This window comes from Equus asinus, chromosome 14 (assembly GCF_041296235.1).
Source record: "Equus asinus isolate D_3611 breed Donkey chromosome 14, EquAss-T2T_v2, whole genome shotgun sequence".
Classification (NCBI taxonomy): Eukaryota; Metazoa; Chordata; class Mammalia; order Perissodactyla; family Equidae; genus Equus; species Equus asinus.
Genome location: NC_091803.1, coordinates 23,286,847 through 23,308,116, shown reverse-complemented (window position 1 = coordinate 23,308,116; position 21,270 = coordinate 23,286,847). Strand labels below are relative to the sequence as shown.

Here is a 21,270-nt window from a genome sequence, read left to right as displayed (position 1 = left end):
AATCCCCAGTCAACTTCCCCTACCCAGAGGTTGGGCTGACTCAAAGCCCCACCCCTCTAATCACACAGTTGTCTTTTGGTGACCAGCCCCCATCTCAAGTCATCTCATCTCTTAGCATAAACTCAGATGTGATCCAAGGAGCTGATGAATACAAAAGACCTCCTATTACCCCAGAAATTCCAAGGATTTAGAGTCTCCCTACCAGAAACCAGGGACAAAGACCAGTCAAATTCTTTATTATGCAAAAGTAGCACACTGAGTTCATTACAAAGTCTGTGATCAGAGCCTGAAAGTTACACCTGATATTTCAAGGGGGGCAGTCACTTTTCATGCTGACTTCAGGGACTTTAAAACATCTTTTGCTTCCTTCAGCAGACTGAGCAAGTGGAGTAGCAGAGCCAGGAGCCTCTTTCTTACCTGAGGTGAGAGTTGGGGGACATTGCTGGGTCTTTTGGGTTTCCCTGCTCAGACTCTCACTGGAGGCAGCATAGCCGGAGTGGAGCGCACAGCTCTGGAGTTAGTCTACCTGGGTTGCAATCTTGGCTCTGTGTGGCATGGAGCAAACTACTTAACTTCTCTGTGTCTTAGCTTCCTCATCAGTAAAATGAGTATAATAACTAAGAGAGTGGTAGTAAGAATTAACCATAATAGTATCTGCAAAAATCATGGCACATGATTGGTTGTTATTATTGTATTGGTTGTTATTTTCAATATGAAGAGGGGTTTAAAATAATGAAATATTTAAGCTGAAAGAAACCTAGAGACCATCAAGCCCAGCCACCTGTTTGCTCATAAGGAAACTGATCCCAGAGAGAACTTATTTGTCAAGGTTGCATCACAGGTAGAAGCCCAGGACTAGAGAACATCACCTCCTGGCTTCCAGCCAGGGCTTCTTCCACCATCCATGCTCCTTTCTGTGTGTGCTGGGCATGCAAATGTTTCTGCACTAATATTTTTTGGGGTTGGTTGGTTTTTCTGATCTGGCCTTGCTGATTTTAATATATTATGATCTCTTATGTTTGTAACCTATGTTGTCTCATTGTAGCTAAGGGTGCAGTGTGGGCTAGGCCAGCCATGCCTTATATCTGAGTAATCATCAGGTTCATGTCCAGGGACACCAGCCAATTAGTGGCAAAGCTAGTTTCTGAACCCAGACCTCTTGACGTAGCTGCTCAGAGCTTCGCACCCCTCTTGCACACTTTTTCTTTTTTTTTTTTTTTTTGCTGAGGAAGATTCACCCTGAGCTAACATCTGTGCCAGTCTTCCTCTACTTTGTATGTGGGTCATCACCACAGCATGGTCGCTGATGAGTAGTATAGGTCTGCACCCGGGAGCCACACCTGGGCCACTGAAGTGGAGCATGCTGAACTTAACCACTAGGCCATGGTGCCAACCCCTCCCACACTTTCTTAAGATTCTGTTTTGCTCTGAACAATGTAGTGATGCCTTAGATCATTTGGAATTTGAAAGCTTTTTTTAAAAATCTGATGTTTTTCTTACAGTTTGGCTTGCTGATTTTTATTTTTAGTTTATATAGTAACTGTGTACTCGGCGCATACTTTATACTGGGCATAAAATACCAAACATTTTATCTATATAATATGTAAATGGTATATGACATATATAATACAATATGTATATAACATCTGTGATAAATATATATATTATTAATTTATATATAAATGATTTCATTCAGTTTTCAAACCACTCTGGCAAGTAGGTGGTATTCTTGTTGTACTGATGAGAAAACTTAGATTGGATAATTTGAATAAGAGATTTTTTTGACTTACTTTGTGTTAATGGATTGTAGATATAAAAAGCACGTGAACACTGCTGTGTCAAAATCATGGATGGCAGTGAGCTAATGATATTAACTAGGTTTCAGGGTTTGTGATTCCCTTTTTGCTAAGGAGCAAATGCTGAGTGTTAGACTTCCCCTCGATGGATATGCATGGATGTAGCAGTTAACAGGCCTTGGATAATTTTGTTTATCCAAAATACTTCCGAATTTGTAGATAAATTCCCTCCCTGAAATGCACACACAGGAATTGATTGGTTGACCAGCTGTTTTACAAGACAGAACACAGTGTCGGTTGACTCCAGGCTTCAGGTTGCCTCCAAAACAGCATTTCATCCGTGTTTGTTTGCCAAGGCCTGTAGCTGTCCAGATGCAGTGAGAGGATTCAGGAGAAGCTAGGAAGACAGCACAGCATCTCAGGACAGATACTAGTCTTTCTTCTTGTCTTTTGGGTCCCTTTGGCATTTGAATGACAGTCACTGTGTTCTCTAAAGCTTCCTTTAAAGAACCTTAGTATCCATTTTGTCAAATGAAGAGTCAGCCTGTTGGACCCCTGGACATCTGACGTCCATACCAGTGCCCCTGAAGTAGCTTCGTTTGCAGATGGCAGTGGCAGTCATTTAGAAATGGGCAGAAGCAGTCCTTGCTTTGGCTGCCATCTGCTTGTTTTGCACAGAGAAGCTGCTGGCAAGCATCTGAAAGCATCCCAGACTGAGGGAGGGTGTACCTCTCTGGTGGTCCTCCTGATGCAGCTGTTCTTGGAATTGTTGATCCTCCTGCCCCGCTACCTGGCTGATGCCAGGCTCACAACTGGGAAGAGGGCACTGTGGTGCCGGGGAGGAAGAGCCGTGACTCTGCACCTGTAACCGAATCCTGTCTGTCTGCCCTAGGAAGACAGCTGCCTTTTCAACAGAAGGGAAACTTCTAGGACTAGCTGTGCCCTGCGGAGACCAGTGGAGTACACGTACCATGGCCCACATCTCCTATTCATTTGCCAATCTCCTCCTGCTGAGAAAGAAGGTGGGGTGTCAGTCCACCTCTGGGCCTTCCCGAGTGGCCTGCGTTCTGAGTACAGTGCTCGTGATCCTAATTACACGCATAACCCTGTGGATACGGAGCCCAGAGGGGATGTGTACTTTCTTCTGTTAAAACTGCTCTGGTCCTCATCTTTTCTTATCAGATTCTCATCTTTGGTTTCAAGGGGAGGGCTTAAAAATGGGATTCTTAAAGCAAAATTGGGCAGTTTCGTCTTGAAATAGGTCGTCTGTACGTGTTCTAATGTTTTGTAGAACGCTTGTCCCTGTTGAAATGTATTGATGTGGATAATGTTAAATGTCTTAATTATTTAAATAATTCATTGTATTGTTTCTGAGAAGTTGGGGAATTACCATATACATTTACAACTTAATGACTTTTGTATTTTATTTTTCAAAATAAAAGCTTTAAATGTGAAACATTCTGGTAGTTTACATGTTTTCATTACTGCAGTTTCAGAGGAGAAGTGAGACCATATCAGGTGGTGATCTGATAAACCAGCTTCTTCAGTGGCTGTGTTGTAGCTGTCCCCCTCTGTGCATCTTACTTCCTTAATGAAGTTTTTGCTGTAATTTCTTTCAGAGAGGCCTGCTACCATCATCTGTTTTTCTCAGAATCTTGTTCTTCTGTTTCATATACATATACAATATACATACTGTATTTAAGGACAGAGAAGTTACTGTTTCCAGCTGTTTTCTAGAAGCCATTGTTATAGAATATAGAATGACCATATAATAATAGTAATTTCCATTTATTGAGTGTCTTCTATGTGCCAGGCACTGAACAAGATATTTTATATGTTATCTTATTCCTGGTCCAAAACTGTACCTCTTCCAGTCTCATTCATCTCACTTATTACAATGCTTTCTACCCAGTCACTCAAGCCAGAAACCTGAGTCATACTTGATTTCACTCCTTCCCTCCCTTTTCTCACCCACGTACAAGATCTTTGATTCTACCTTCACAATATTTCTTGAATCCCACCCTTCCCTTCAGCTCCACTGTCCCCACCCTAATCTAAGGCATCAGTGTCTGTCACTTAGACTACTGCAATAGCTAGCCTCCTGAACAGTATCCCCATTTCTACTCTTGCCCCCCTCAAATCTGTTTAGCGCACAGCAGAGTAATAGTTTAAAAACACGCATCTGGACATGACCCTCCCCACTTAAAACTTTTCGGTGGCTCACCACTTTGTTTACAGTAGAGTTCGGACTCCTGCCGTGATCCGGTTACTGCCCTCCTCTCCGTCTCATCGCACGCCCTCCTCCCTCACCTCACCCCTCATGCTCTAGGGTTCTTTGCATTTCTTGGAACACACCAAGCTTTTCCTACCTCTGCACATATTATTCCCCTCCCCTGAATCTTCTTCCCTTTGCTCTTTGCCTGATAGCCTCCTTTTCAATTCTCTGGTCTCAATAAATTTCACTTCCTCAGAGGGACTTTCCCTGACCTCTTGAGTGGGAAGTGGTTGCCCCCCTACATGCCTTCTTCACCTTATCACACTTCACAGTTTTAATTTGTTTACTTTTTTTTATTATCTGTCTCTGTCCTAGATGGAAAGTTCCTTGAAGACATAGACTACCTCTTTTCTTGTCCATTTTTGTACCCCTGACACTCAGCAAAGAGTCTGGCACATTCTAGGAACCCAGCAAAATACTTGGTAAATGATTAATCCTCCCAGAAGCCTCTGACATATCATTTTACAGATGAGGAAACCGAGGCTCAGCCAGGTCATGTCACTTACCCGAGGCACCTCAGCTTAGTGCCACAGTGGTGACCTGGCCACAGTGGTCAGGCCCAAGCCTGACCCAAACATTCTTTCCACTCCACTCCTTCGCCTGTCCCCTTCAATTTACAATGAATAGAGCTGCCAGATCAAGCCTCTGTTCAACACTATGTTGTAGTCACTCCTTTGTTCAAAAACCTCTGATTCTCCAATGCTTAACACATTCCATCTAAACTAGTGTGCTCCACAGTCTGGCTTCATTACTCCCTAGTTTATGGTACTCTTCCTTCCTGTCTCCTTACACTCTGTTCACTTTCTGCTGCTTCCAGATGCCTATAAACCCAATGCCTCTCCCCTCTGCCTGGGAAATCCAGCCTCATTAAGGGCTCAGCTCTCTTAAGTGCCATTTCTTGTTACTCAACTCCTTCAACCTCCAAATAGCAATAAAATCAGCTTCAGCATATCATTATATATGTATATTATAGGGGAAGAAGGAGAATTCTGCCCCTCCCCCCCACTTCCCTCTGGTTCTTAAGGCTAGTCAAAAAATTAGAATGACATAAGGCAAGTTAGCTGGACAAAATAAAACAAAGTTTAATATGTATACATGGGAGAAACCCAGGAAACTGAGCAACTTTCCAGAATCGCCGAAGTTGCCATGTCAAATACATCTTCAGCTAAAGACAAAGGAGGATGTTGACAGTAGTGGTTTGGAACTTCAAACAGGAGGAAGGCAATTTACATAGAGAGGGAAATGCAGATGTTTATTAGACAGCTATTTGCTGGGCCACCTATAGAGAATGTGGGCTGAGAGACAGAACTTTGATGAAAGTGGGCTTGTGGGTGCCTTTTCTGTTGCCCCTGTTTTACACTGTACTATGGTTGTCTCACGGTATTAGCTCCTTCCCGGAACAGACCTTCTATCTTAAGTTCTTTCAGGCATGTTGGGGGAAGGTCAAATGTTATTCCTGAGTCTTCTGAGCCTTTATTGTCTTCAGTTCAAAATAATCTGCGTACCAGAGTGCCACATCTTGGAGCAGCCTGCCATGAACCCCATCTATAGACATACATGTTTGTTTTTTCTTGCTTGTATCCTGTCTTAGTCTTATGTCACTAACTTTGTTGGGAGGAGGTCATGCACCCCTCTAGAGCTGATCAGAATGGGAGGGGAGGACATCTTTATAACTCAGCCTGATTCCAATATTTGCCCCTAAAGGAACATATGATTTTCATTCCCCACACCTGCCCACCCCTGGAGAATCCACTTTTCTGGATGGGAGTGTGTTGGCATAGGAAAAGGGCAGAGAACCGCTGCACAAAATGGCAAAGAGGAACCACGGCACAGCTGGCCTGAAGAAGCAGGGGCTGTGGTATCTCCATCCCTACTGACGTCCCTTCTTGCACAAAGCCTTGTATCTTTCTAGTCTGAGCACATTGTGTTTGAGGCCTGTGAAGGAAAACATTTCTGTTCCATATGACATCTTAGATCACCTTTATGAAGATGACTATATTTGTGAAATGTCCTGATTTGATGGAATCAAATGGAACTCCTTTTGAACAAATAGAAGATGGCTGGAGTTGAATTGAAAAGAGGTAACTGGGTAAGGGACCAGGGTAGATATGTGGCCTATGGCTATCAGAGAGCTTCCTAGAGCCAGCATAGCCATGGCCACAGCCAGCAGGTGAACCTGGGAAGCCAGGGAGAGGCTGCTGTCCTCAGTGGCTACAGGAGAAGCTTGGAGAGAGCATCACCCATGAAGAATCATAGAATTTTAAAGTGAGGAATAAATCTTAGTAATCACTTAGTTAAGCAGTTACTTTAATAACACCTATCAAGAGCTTCTCATGGTCCAGGCCCTGTGCTGACCTCTTTACATGTTTAAATTCATTTAATTCTCATAATCAACCTCTGGGATGCATACTGTTACTACCCACATTTTACAAGATGATGAAACATTGGCTCAAGGGGGTAAAGTACCCAATACAGCTAGTGAGTGAGCAAATCGGGATACAAATACAGCAACCTAGCTCCAGAGCCTCCGCCCTTAACCAGTCTCTACCTCTCAATAATCATCATTATACTAGAATAGAAACTGGTCATTAGCATTGAGTGACAGCTATTTAAGTACCTCCCTTGTGCTTAGTAGTTGAGTGTGCCAAGAAGTATAGGCAGATCACTGCCCTTGGAAAATGATGGTCTTGGTTAAAATTTTTTAAAAAGCGCATAAAATAATTATTTCAATCTCTAGCTGACAAAACTTATAGTACTACCTACCAAAACCTGGTAGCTAGGTGATAGATAAGTAATGGTCTAGGCAAGTTTCCATGCAGTGTTGGCCCAAAATCTGTATTTCTAGGGAGCTAAAACTCCTAGGGCCCTCTGGGCTTTTTTCTCTAGCAAGGTCAGTATTTTCAGGCTTGAGTTCCCTTTTCTGCTTGCTTGTTTACTATCCTACAGTCTTCTGCAGAGACTTTTCATGTCTTTGCATAAAGCAGAGCGCTCCCTTAGTTACTCTGAACTGGGCAAAAGAGGCAATTTTTATTCATTTTGGGTTTAAGTGCTAACAAGGTAGTTCATTATTTAGGTATTGAGTGTGTGTGTAATCTTGTTAGACATAAATGACTTTGATTCTCCCTTTGGAGTTTGTTGATTATTACTGAAGATCCAAAATTGAATAATTTTCACAATAAAACCATTATTTTTGTTGTTATATACTGTAGAAACGGCTTTATGCATGGCCTTGCCCTGAGGAGGAAGACCCAACATGCCCTCTATTGGCCAAACATGGAATGACTGCTGAACCTATGAAAAAGTTTTAACGTTGAAAGAAGGAAATAATCAGGAATGTGTGCAAAGCTTTCTCTACAAAGATGCCCATTGCAATGTAATTTATACAAAGAAGAAATTGGAAACAACCTAACTAAAGAGGATATTAGTTAAATGAATTATGGTACATCCACATAACAATACTATTTGGCTAATATGATATTGTAGAAAAATATTTAATAACATGGAAAAATGTTCATGTTATATTAAGTGAAAAATCTGAGATCATGAAGCTGTTTAGTATGATCCCACTTTTATTATTTGAAGGATCGCCAGGAAAGTAAATAGAATAGCTAAATTGATAGACAGCTGAAAGGATGTGTGCCAGAATGTCCCCAGTGGTGTCTCTGTGTGGCGGAGTTGTGAGGATCCTTGTTTTCTTCTTTCTGCTTAACTCTATTTCTAAATGTGCTATGGTCAACATGAATTACTTTTGTAAAAAACATTATAGAGTTTTTTAAAGAAAGAAATCGTGAGACTGAACCCCAAAACTGGGGTCTAGAGTAGTGCTGTCACTTCCCCAAGACTACACGTCTAGTTAGACTTAAAGAGGACCTTCAGTTCATTGATTTCCTGATGTCTTATTATTTAGCCAACTCTTTTGAGCAAAACTAGGGATATTAATAATCTTCAAGACTTGACTATTGATTGTTCTTCACAAATGGACAACTGAGACTTGAATCAGAAATGAAAGCAAGGTATCAGCTAGTAGGAGTTTCAGATGAAGCACATTTGAACAGATTGCAGCGCGGTTAGCATTGACTCCTTTCTCTTATGCAGGGAGTGGCAAGCTACAGCCAGTGAGCCCAATCTGACCACACTATCAATTACGTCTTGTCTATGACTGCTTTCCTTTAACAGCAGCAGAGTTGAGTAGCGACAGAAATTGTATGGCCTGCTAAGCTGTAAATATTTACTATCTGGCCCTTTGCTGCCGATCTTGCCTCTTATAGGTTATTTTAATCCTACGTTGCCTCAGGTTTTTTTAATGAATGTCTCACTATGCCTTAATGTTTCTAGCCAACCGAAAAGACTCTCAGCTGGCAATTGCAAACACATGTCAGTGCTAGGAAGCCACCCCCCCCCCCCCCCCCCCCCCCCCGCCATGGCAAATTGTTTTTCCCTGATGGCCTTTTATTACCTCAGAGAAGCAGGCCCCTCCCAGCCTCAAATTTAATGCATTTTCTAAGTGGGTTGGGATGCCTGGGGGAAGAAGGGCTGTGGAACGGGAGAGAGGCCCCAAGAGATGGGGACATTAGGAGATAGGGTGCATTTTATCAGGGCGTAGAGGATAATATATTTCCAGTTAAATTCTTTGTCCACTGGATGGAATCATATTGAAGTAATAGATATTTAATCTATGAAGTGCTCAAACCTGAACTGATCGACCAGTGAAAATGCCACACAAACTGGGCATGAGGTGGCAAGGAGAATTGGGGAAGTGGCTGCAACACACTCACCCACCTACTGATGAGATTTGACCGTAATGCTTCCAGAAGTGAATGGAACAAGAACTCAGAGACATAAGAGATGAGAAAGTAATATGCCGTAGTAGGTAGGACAACCATGGACCTGCAAACCAAATTCGTAAAAGACTATTTTCGTGGAATTCTGGATGTTTTATTTTTGCATGTATATTTTATGTGATTTCTGTTTTATTATAATTAAATGATAAATGAAAATATAAAACAATAGTCATTAAAAGCCTATATGTAAAGAGCTTGGGATGGGAGCACTTCAGGGCCCATGTCATCTTGCACAGTGAAGATATCCATGATTATTAGTGTGCACCCCAAACTAAAGAGCCCTCCCTTAATGGTCTGCTCTGGGTAAGACCCCTAAGACATCCCACTACTTGAGGGGAGCTCCTTCCCACCATCCCAGCATGATGGCATCCTGGAATTCCCCACCTTTATGATATTAATAACAGCAATTCAGGCTTCTATATTACTAAGAATACCAATAAAATAGATTTTAAAAAATCTATGGAGAAGTAATTATTTGAACATGATCATAGCACAAATTTCTTTCATGTGTTCATCTCCTGAGTTCCTACTATGTACCTACTATGGGCCTTAGAGATAGTATTAAAGAGATTAATAAACAGCAAAATGGATGCCCTCACCCTGCTTTTTGACATCCAGAAAGCTAGAGATCAACACTGGAACCTCTGCTACAACCGCAGCACAAAGGAAAAGTTTTAACACTTCCACGTCCAAGTTTACCCACCAAAAGAGCAAGAAGCATGGCCTCCAACTCAGTGTGCACTTTCCCCTTCCAGATCGCAAGGGCATTGATGAAAGGGCTTGGTGAAAGTTAGATCACCTGTGGAACCCAGGATACACGATACTCTGGGAAAAGTAGCTTTTAGATTTTAAGCTTCCAGCATTCAGTGAGGCACACTTAAGGGGGTCGGAAAAGAGGCGAGAGAACCACTCTGAACAGCCACATTTACCAAGTGGACAATGGGAAGAGAATTCCAGGCTAAGGAATAGCAGTAGTTTATGAGTGGGGTGATTCAGAGGCTGGGGGGAGCTGAGCTGGGTTGAGAGCAAGTGAGCCCTTAGTCAAGCTTTTGTGCCTTAGGAAGCTGCTGGCAAACAACCTCCTCCTCAAGGATGGGAGGGCAAGGGAAGGCCAACCTCCAACTCCCTCTCAATCACACTTTTCCCTTTGTACCCCATGAATGAGGAAAAGGAATTGAGAGAATTTGAAGAAATAAAGGACGATACACTGGTGGGAAGATGCTGAGTTAGGTTTTGGACATGTTAAGTTTGAGATCCCTTGGGGACATCCAGTTAGAGATGCCAAGTAGTCAATTTTATGTAGGATAAGGATCTGAAGTTTGGGGGGAAAAGCTGAGCTGGAAATTTAAGTTTGAAAATCTTTAATGTATGGTGGTTGAAACCATACGAGTAGATGGAATGACCTTGAGTGTGCATGTGGAATGGGAAAGAAGGAAACTGAGGACTAGTTTTGGGATCCAACATCACTGAAGAAATGAAAGGGAGGATGGGGCCTGCAAGGGAGATGTAAAACAATTGGAAAGAGTAGGAGAGCCAGAGGAGAGTCATGGAGTTCAAAAGAGGAAGGGATTTTAAGAGAGAAACTGGTCAATGGTGGCATGCTTCAGACAGTTCAAGAAAGACAAATCTTTGGGCTTGGCAATTAGGAGAAAATGCTGATTCTTGGGGAGAGTAGTTTCAGGGAAGTGATGGGTCAGAAGTCTAACTTGCAATGGGGATAAGGAAGTAGAGGAAGCAAGTTTGAACTATTCTTGTGAAGATGTTGACTACAAAGGGACAAAGAAGGTGTGTTATGTAGAGAAGAATGCAGGATTGAGGGAAAGTTTTTGTTTGTTATGATAAGAGAGACTGGTACATAAAATAGGCCACAGCAAAGAAAACCATATAGAGGGAGAGACTAAAAATTCACGAGAGAGTGGGCGGGACCAAGATGGCAGAGTGAGTGGTCTTCTTTGTCTCTCCCCCTTCGAATCTACAACTAATTGGACATTCACTGATTAACAAAGGATATCCAGATAGCATCTCAAGATGCCTGAGAGACTCGTGCTGCTATACATCGAAAGGCGGACGGACTTTTCCCCTGGAGGAGGTGGAAATAGGTGAAAATTCTCCAACCCCCGACCCCCAGACAGCCTAGTACCTGCAAGAGGCTTTCTTCCAGCAGACTCCCCCATAGCATCGCCACGCACCAAGGGCAGGAGTGTGCACTCACTGGCGGAGCAATGGTGGAAACAGGTGACAACAGCCCTACCTAAGCCCCCCGTGATTACACCTAAGCCCAGGGGGAAACTCCAGGGTCCCGCACCCACCGGCAGGGAAAGCCTCTGCTCGCCATTAGCAGAGAGGCCCCTCCCAGCATTCAGAACAAGGGGAAGCTCCCAGGGAGCAGATTCCCTGGCAGGGCACCAGCCCGTCAGCTGCTGCCAGGTCCACGGTCTCCGGCTGTGCACAGACGGTGCAGGAGGCACCCAGACTTCCCATGGACGTGCTTGGGGACTGGGTGGAGCTCCAGCACTCGGCTCCATGGCCCAGGGGGAAACTCCAGGGTCCCACACCCGCTGCAGGGAAAGCCTCTGCTCACCATTAGCGGGGAGGCCCCACCCAGCATACAGAACACCGGGAGACTCCCAGGGAGCGGATTCCCCAGCAGAGCACCAGCCCGCCAGCTGCTGCCAGGCCCACGGTCTCTGGCTGTGCACGGGATGGTGCAGGAGGTGCCCAGACTTCCCATGGACGTGCTTGGGGACTGGGTGGAGCTTCAGCACCTGGCTCCACGGCCCAGGGGGAAACTCCAGGGTCCCACACCTGCTGGCAGGGAAAGCCTCTGCTCGCCATTAGCAGGGAGGCCCCACCCAGCATTCGGAACGCCAGGAAGCTCCCAAAGAGCAGAATTCCCCACAAGGCAGCAGCCTGCCAGCCACCGCCAGGCCCACGGACTCTGGCCATGTCCCAGATGAGGCAAGGGGCTCCCAGAGATTCTGTGAGAGTGGTGTGGGGTTGGGTGGAGCTCCAGTGGAACAGCTACGTGGCCCGGGGGGAACTCCAGCTTCCCACAGCAGCCTCAGTGAAAGCCTCTGCACAGCACTAACTAGTGGAAAGGTCCCAACTGGCAATCACAAGGCTGGAAGGCCCTGGGGCAAAAGTAGCACAACTAGGTGAGCTAACCACAGAGTGCAGAAGATACCCATAGCTCTGCTTGGACCTATAGTGGACAAGTGTGATCTTGTGGGCTCTGACAGTGACAAAGCTGTGATTATAGGTGATCCTGCTCCCGGCTGCTGGGAAAGCCCATAACACTGCTGCAGACCCCAAGGAGGGAGCGCGTCTAGGAGGGCTGCAACAGTAGGCACCAGCAGCCTGAGGCCCCCTTGCAATTGCCCCCACAACTGACAAGGGATCCCACAAGACCACTGTGACTACGAGGAGAGGCCCGGGTCCACTCAGTAACAGCTGACAGGGTTCCTGGTTGGTGCAGTCTAAACAGCTGCTCCCCCCCACAACACCAGTTGCAACAAGTGGAAGCAGCGACTAAACTCTATCTTGATGTGGAGGCACAAATCCATGCCATCAAGCAGTATGAAAAAATATATTAAATCTCCAGAACAGAAGAAAAATGATAAGCACCCAGAAAACAATCCCAAAGACAGTGAAATCTATAACCTAAATGATGATGATTTCAAAACAGCCATCATTAAAAAACTCAACGAGTTAAAAGAGAATTCAGATAGACAACTCAATGAGTTCAGGAGCTATGTCACAAAAGAGCTTGATACTATAAAGAAGAACCAATTAGAAATACTGGAGATGAAGAACACAATGGAGGAGATTAAGAAAAATCCGGACTCTCTGAACAGTAGGGTTGATAATATGGAGGACAGAATTAGCAATTTGGAGGATAGGAATATAGAAATGCTGCAGACAGAGGAGGGGAGAGACCTAAGACTAAAAAGAAATGAAGAAACTCTCCAAGAATTATATGACTCAATTAGGAGATGCAACATAAGGGTTATAGGTATACCAGAGGGAGAAGAGAAGGAGAAGGGGGCAGAAGGCCTGTTCAAAGAAATAATGGCTGAGAACTTTCCAAACTTGGGAAGAGAGATGGAACTTCATGTGACAGAAGCCAATAGATCGCCAAACTTTATTAATACAAGAAGACCAACCCCAAGGCATATAGTAGTGAAGCTAGCAAAAGTCAATGACAAAGAGAAAATACTAAGGGCAGCCAGGCAGAAGAAAATAATTTACAAAGGAAACCCCATAAGGCTATCAGCAGATTTCTCAGGAGATACCTTACAGGCTAGAAGAGATTGGAATGAAATATTCAAAACTCTGAAGGACAAAAACCTGCAGCCAAGTATACTCTACCCAGTGAAAATATCCTTCAAATATGATGGAGAAATAAAAACTTTCCCAGATAAACAAAAGTTAATGGAATTGATTGCCACAAAACCTCCTCTTCAAGAAATGCTCAGGAAGAACCTCATACCTGAAAAATCAAAAAAAGGAAAGGGGTTACAAAATCCAGAACAAAGGAGATAAGCAGAGGGGCAATAACAGAAAGTAGCAGATCTCCATCAGAACAGGTTAGCAAAAGTTAAATAAAAGATTAAAGATAAACAGAACAGAAACACCAAGAATAAATATAACCTAGTCATTTTAACCACAAACTCACAACACAAAAAAGATGAGGAAAAAAAACCTGACAATAACAAGCTAGAAGGGGAAGAGAAAAGGGAAGGAACGTTTTAATTTAAAGAAATAAGAGGCTATCAAAAAAAGGACTATCTCATCTATGAGATGTGTTATACAAACCACCTGGTAACCACTAAACAAACAACAAGAATAAAGACACAAATTACAAATAAGAAGAAAGCCAATACAGAAATTTACCTACTTGAATTAGGAATCCAAAAATCATGGGATGAGAAACAAAGGAAATGCAAAACAACCAGAAAACAAGTAATAAAATGGCAGCAGTAGGCCCCCATGTATCAATAATCACTCTAAATGTAAATGGATTGAACTCTCCAATCAAAAGACACAAAGTGGCAGGATGGATCAAAGAATAAGATCCAACAATATGCTGCCTCCAGGAAACACACCTCAGCCCCAAAGACAAACACAGACTCAGAGTGAAGGGATGGAAGACAATACTCCAAGCTAATAATGAACAAAAGAAAGCAGGTGTTGCCATACTTATATCAGACAAAGTAGACTTCAAAGCAAAACAGATAAAGGAAGACAAAAAGGGGCAGTATATAATGATAAAAGGGACACTCCACCAAGATGACATAACACTTATAAATATGTATGCACCCAACACAGGAGCACAAAAATTTGTAAAGAAACTATTAACAGAGCTAAAAGGAGACATCAACAAAAATACAATAATAGTAGGGGACCTCAACACTCCATTAAACCAATGGATAGATCATCCAGACAGAAACTCAACAAGGAAATTATAGAATTAAATGAAAAATTAGACCAGATGGACTTAATAGATATATATAGAACACTTCATCCAAAAACAGCAGGTTACACATTCTTCTCAAGCGTGCATGGAACATTCTCAAGGATAGACCATATGTTGGGAAACAAAGCAAGCATCAATAAGTTCAAGAGGGTTGAAATAATATTGAGCATCTTTTTGGATCATAATGCTATGAAACTAGAAATCAACTACAAGAATAAAGCTGGGAAAGGGGCAAAAATGTGGAGACTAAACAACATGCTACTGAACAAACAATGGATTATTGAAGAAATAAAAAGAAGAAATCAAATATTATCTGGAGACAAATGAAAATGAAAACATACCATACCAACTTATTTGGGACACAGTGAAGGCAGTCCTAAGAGGGAAATTCATTGCAATACAGGCTCACCTCAATAAGCAAGAAAAATCTTGCATAAACAACCTCAAACGACACCTAACAGAATTAGAAAAAGAAGAACAAACAAAGGCCAAAGTCAGTAGAAGGAGGGAAATAATAAAAATTAGAGCAGAAATAAACGATATTGAAACAAAAAAGACAGTAGAAAGTATCAATGAAACAAAGAGTTGGTTCTTTGAAAAAATTAACAAAATTGATAAACCCTTAGCCAGACTCACTAAGATAAAAAGAGAGACATATCAAATAAATAAAATTAGAAATGAGAGAGGAGAAATCACAACAGATACCAAAGAAATACAAAGGATCATAAGAGAATACTATGAACAACTATACCAACAAATTGAACAACCTAGAAGAAATGGATAAATTCCTAGACTCACACAACCTCCCCAAACTGAATCAGGAAGAAATAGAGAATCTGAATAGACCAATCACAAGTAAAGAAATAGAAACAGTAATCAAAAACCTCCCCAAAAATAAGAATCGAGGACCAGACGTCTTCTCTGGAGAATTCTACCAAACATTCAAAGAAGATTTAATACCTATCCTTCTCAAACTATTCCAGAAAATAGAGGAAGATGGAGCACTCCCTAATACATTCTATGAAGCCAACATCACCCTGATCCCCAAACCTGACAAGGACAACACAAAGAAGGAAAATAACAGGCCAATATCACTGATGAACATAGATGCAAAAATCCTGAACAAAATTTTGGCAAACCGAATACAGCAATACATCAAAAAGATCATACACCATGATCAAGTTGGATTTATACCAGGGACACAGGGATGGTTCAACAACCGCAAGTCAATCACATGATTCACTACATTAACAAAATGAGAAATAAAAACCACATGATCATCTCAATAGATGCAGAGAAAGCATTCGACAAGATCCAACATCCATTTATGATAAAAACCCTCAATAAAATAGGTATAGAAGGAAAGTACCTCAACATAATAAAGGCCATATATGACAAACCCACAGCCAACATCATACTCAACGGACAAAACCTGAAAACCGTCCCTCTCAGAACAGGAACAAGAGAAGGGTGCCCACTTTCACCACTCTTATTCAACATAGTACTGGAGGTGTTGGCCAGAGCAATTTGGCAGGAAAAAGAAATAAAAGGAATCCAAACAGGCAATGAAGAAGTAAAACTCTCGCTGTTTGCAGACGACATGATCTTGTATATAGAAAACCCCAAAGAATCCATAGAAAAACTATTAGAAACAATCAACAGCTACAGCAAAGTTGCAGGGTATAAAATCAACATACATAAATCAGTAGCATTTCTATATGGTAACAATGAACTAACAGAAAAAGATCTCAAGAACTCAATCCCATTCATGATAGCAACAAAAATAACAAAATACCTTGGGATAAATTTAACCAAGGAAGTGAAAGATCTATACAACAAAAACTACAAGACTTTCTTGAAAGAAATTGATGACAACATAAAGAGATGGAAAGACATTCCATGCACATGGATTGGAAAAATAAACATAGTTAAAATATCCATACTACCAACGCTTTCCCAATCAGAATCCCAATGACATTCTTTACAGAAATTGAACAAAGAATACTAAAATTCATATGGGGCAACAAAAGACCACGAATTGCTAAAGCAATCCTGAGAAAGAAGAACAAAGCTGGAGGCATCACAATCCCTGACTTCAAAACATACTACAAAGCTACAGTTATCAAAACAGCATGGTACTGGTACAAAAACAGGTGCACAGATCAATGGAACAGAATTGAAAGCCAAGAAATAAAATCACACATCTATGGACAGCTAATCTTTGACAAAGGAGCTGAGGTCCTACAATGGAGAAAAAAGAGTCTCTTCAACAAGCGGTGCTGGGAAAACTGGACAGCCACATGTAAAAGAATGAAAATCGACCATTCTTTTTCACCATTCACTAAAATAAACTCAAAATGGATCAAAGATGTAAAGATTAGGCCTGAAACAATAAGTCTTCTAGAAGAGAATATAGGCAGTACACTCTTTGACATCAGTTTCAAAAGAATCTTTTCGGACACGGTAACCCCTCAGACGAGGGAAACAATAGAAAGAATAAACAAATGGGACTTCATCAGACTAAAGAGCTTCTTCAAAGCAAGGGAAAACAGGATTAAAACAAAAAAACAGCCCACTAATTGGGAAAAAAAAGTTTACAAGTTATGTAGCCGACAAAGGGTTAATCTCCATAATATATAAAGAACTCACACAGCTCAACAACACAAAATCAAACAACCAATGACAAAATGGGCAGGGGACATGAACAGACATTTCTCCAAAGAAGATATAAGGATGGCCAATAGACACATGAAAAGATGCTCATCACCACTAATCACCAGGGGAATGCAAATCAAAACTACACTAAGATATCACCTTACACCTGTTAGAATGGCAAAAAATATCCAAAACCAAGAGTGACAAATGTTGGAGAGGCTGTGGAGAAAAAGGAACCCTCATACACTGTTGGTGGGAATGCAAACTGGTGCATCCACTATGGAAAACAGTATAGAGATTTCTCAAAAAGTTAAAAATAGAAATACCTTATGACCCAGCCATCCCACTACTGGGTATCTATCCTAAGAACCTGAAATCAGCAATTCCAAAAGTCCCATGCACCCCTATGTTCATCGCAGCATTATTCACAATAGCCAAGTCATGGAACCAACCTAAGTGCCCAGCAACTGATGATTGGATAAAGAAGATATGGTATATATATATATATATATATATATATATATATATATATATACAATGGACTACTACTCAGCCACAAAAAGGACAAAGTCGTCCCATTCACAACAACATGGATAGACCTTGAGGGTATTATGTTGAGTGAAATAAGCCAGACAGAGAAAGGCGAACTCTGTATGACTCCACTCATAGGTGGTAGTTAACATATAGACAAAGAGAACTGATCTGTGGTTACCAGGGGAAAGGGGGGATAGGGGGAGGGTACTAGGGGTGAAGTGGTGTACCTACAACATGACTAATAATGATGTACAACTGTAATTTCACAAGGTTGTTAACTATCATAATCTTAATAAAAAAAAATTCATGAGAGAGAAGGGTTAACTGATGGAGCAAGGTACAATCCTGGAAAGTGAAAGCCCCAATGTAGGAATTAACCTTAAACACAGAGAAGAGAAACTTCTCCAAAGCTGGAGGGAAAGAGATTTTGCAGATAGAGTTAACTAGTTAAGTTGTAGATGTGATGCTAGGAAGTTGAGGGAGCTTTTCATGCCTGATAGCCTACATTTCTCTATGCAATAAAAGCAAAGTTATTATTTGCTGGAAGGATAGGGAATTTCCTGGAGTGAGGAGGGGTTTTGAAAAGGATGGTAACATTGGAAATAGAAAAGAGAGCTGATACACTGAAAACTATAAGATATTGATGAAAGAAATTGAAGGAGACACAAATAAATGGAAAAATATTCCATGCTCATGGATTGGAAGAATTAATACTGTTAAAATGTCCATACTACCTAAGCAATCTACAGATTCAATGCAATCCTTATCAAAATTCCAATGGCAGTTTTTCACAGAACTAGACCAAACAATTCCAAAATTTGTATGGAACCACAAAAGACTTGGAATAGCCAAAGCAATCTTGAGAAAGAAGAACAAAGCTGAAGGCATCACACTCCCTGATTTCAAACTATATTACAAAGCTAGAGTAATTAATCAAAACTGTATTATATTGGCATAAAAACAGACATATAGATCAATGGAATAGAATAGAGAGCCCAGAAATAAACCCATACATATATGATCAATAATTTATGACAAAGGAGCCAAGAACATACAGTGGGAGAAAGGACAGTCTCCTCTATAAATGATGTTAGGAAAACCAGAGAGCAACATGCAAGAAAATGAAACTGTACCACTATCTAACACCATACACAAAAATTAACTCAAAATGGATTAAAGACTTGAATGTAAGACCTGAAACCATGAAACTTCTAGAAGAAAAGAGGTGGTAAGATCTTTGACATGGGTCTTGGCAATGATTTTTTTGGATTTGACACCAAAAGCAAAGGCAACAAAAGCAAAAATAAACAAGTGGGATTACATCAAACTAAAAAGCTTCTGTACAGCAAAATAAACCATCAACAAAATGAAAAGGCAACCTATGGAATGGGAAAAAATATTTGAAATAATGTATCTGGTAAGGAATTAATATCCAAAATATATAAAGTACTCATACAACTCAATAGCAAAAAAACCAAACAATCTGATTAAAAAATGAGAAGAGGATCTGAATAGACGTTTTCCCAAAGAAGAATAGAGATGGCCAATAGGTATATGAAAAGATGCTGAACATCACTAATCATCAGGGAAATGCAAATCAAAACCAAAATGAGGAGCCAACCTGATGGCATAGTGGTTAAGTTTGCAAGCTCCACTTCAGCTGCCCAGGGTTCAGATCCCAGATGCGGACCTACACACCACTCATCAAGCCATGCTGTGGTGGCAATCCACAAACAAAATGGAGGAAGATTAGCACAGGTGTTAGCTCAGGGAAAATCTTCCTCACCAAAAAACACCCAGAATGAGATATCACCTCACACCTGTTAGAATGACTGTTATCAAAAGACAAAAAATAACAAGTATTGGTGAGGATGTGGAGAAAAGGGAACCCTTGTGCACTGCTGGTGAGAATGTAAATTGGTGCAGCCACTACGAAGAACAGTATGAGAGTCCTCAAAAAATTAAAAATAGGAGCTGGCCCCATGGCAGAGTGGTTAAGTTCAGCATGTCCCACTTCTGCGGCCTGGGTTCAGTTCCTGGATGCAGACCTACACCACTTGTTAGTGGCTATGTTGTGGTGATGACCCACATGCAAAATAGTGGAAGATGGGCACAGACGCTAGCTCAGGGCTAATCTTCCTCAAGCAAAAGGAGGAAGATTGGCAATGGATGTTAGCTCAGGGTGAATCTCCCTCAGGAAAAAGAAAAACTAAAAAAAGAACTACTATATGATCCAGCAATTCCACTTCTGGGTATTTACTTTAAGAAAACTAACTCAAAAAGATATATGTACCGCTACACTCACTGCAATATTATTTACAATGGCCAAGAAATGGAAACAACCTACGTGTCCATTGATGGATGAATGGATGAAGAAATTGTGATATATATATATATATATATATATATACAATGGACTATTATTTGGCCATAAAAAAGAATGAAATCTTGCCATTTGCAACAATATGGATGGACCTTGAGGGCATTATGCTAAGTGAAATAAGTCAGTCTGAGAAAGACAAATACCATATGATCTCACTTATATGTGGAATCTTAAAAAGAAAAAAAAAAAGCACCAAGCTCATAGATACAGAGAACAGATTAATGGTCGCCAGAGGTGAGGGGTGGAGGGTGGGCAAAACAAGTGAAGGGAGTCAAAATGTACGAACTTCCAGTTATAAAATAAATAAGTCATGAAGATGTTATGTACAGCATGGCAACTATAGTTAATAATTGCATATTTGAAAATTGCCAAGAGAATAAATCTTAAAATTTCTCATCACAAGAAAAAACTCCACAACTATGTATAGTAACGGATGTTAACTAGACTTACTGTGGTGATTTCTTTCCAATATATACAAATATCAAATATTGTACACCTGAAACTAACGTTATATGTCTATTATACCTCAATTAAAAAAAAAAGAGAGAGAGAAAAGGGCCAGCCTGGTGGCATAGAGGTTGGGTTCACATGCTCTGCTTTGGCAGCCTGAGGTTAGTGGGTTCAGATCCCAGGTACAAATCTACACACTGCTCACCGACCCAGGCTTTGACAATGTCATACATACAAAATAGGGAAGATTAGCATAGATGTTAGCTCAGGGCCAATATTCCTCACTGAAAAAAAAAAGAGAAAAGACAGCTGACTAGAAGAAACACACGATGGATACCCTGATGAAACTGGGAGTTAATTATGTGTTTGTAGGTGTAGCAATTCACATGGTGGTGGCACCTACCCAGAGGTAGAGCACAGAAGGTTGATAGGTTAATCTAAGGTTATTGGTTTTGTAGGGTGGTCAAGTGCTGAAGAGGGAAGGAACACATGTACTTGTTCCCCAGAGAGATGTTTAAATGGACACATAGGGTCTTGGTAGGACAAGGGAGAAAATAAAGTCAAGTGATTAGATACTTGAGAGAAAAGGGTGGGAGAGCAAGAGACTTTCAGTCTTAAGGAAGTAGAAAAGAAGGTAAACCAGGTTTGGGGACATTAAGTCAAGAAAACAAGGAAATAGTTGTCAGAAAAGTGAGGAGAGTGGTGACCTCTGGGAGAATGGAGGTTGTCTTCATCAGGGAGGAACCCTTGGAGAGTGTGAGAGCTGGCAATGTTCTATTTCTTGATTGAGTGGTGGTTATATGAGTATCTCCTTTATAATTATTCTTAAAACTGTACATATATGGTTTTGTACTTTTCTG

At 41.3% G+C, this 21,270-nt stretch overlaps 1 protein-coding gene across 9 annotated transcripts in view; it reads left to right on the top strand.

Moving 5' to 3' along the window:
* TPST1 (tyrosylprotein sulfotransferase 1) overlaps positions 1–3,252 on the top strand; it is a 165,049-nt gene extending 161,797 nt beyond the window's left edge. For 3 of the 9 annotated variants that reach the window (XM_070484499.1, XM_014842288.3, XM_070484500.1), the window contains 2 exons: positions 376–422; positions 2,689–3,252. In XM_070484499.1, coding sequence (XP_070340600.1) covers positions 376–393 — 18 coding nt within the window. In that variant the 3' untranslated portion in view covers positions 394–422; positions 2,689–3,252. Of the gene's footprint in view, positions 1–372; positions 423–2,688 lie in introns of all 9 variants that reach the window. The other 6 variants (XM_014842282.3, XM_070484497.1, XM_044746943.2 and 3 more) reach the window with 3 other exon arrangements.
* Positions 3,253–21,270: the final 18,018 nt, after the last annotated feature.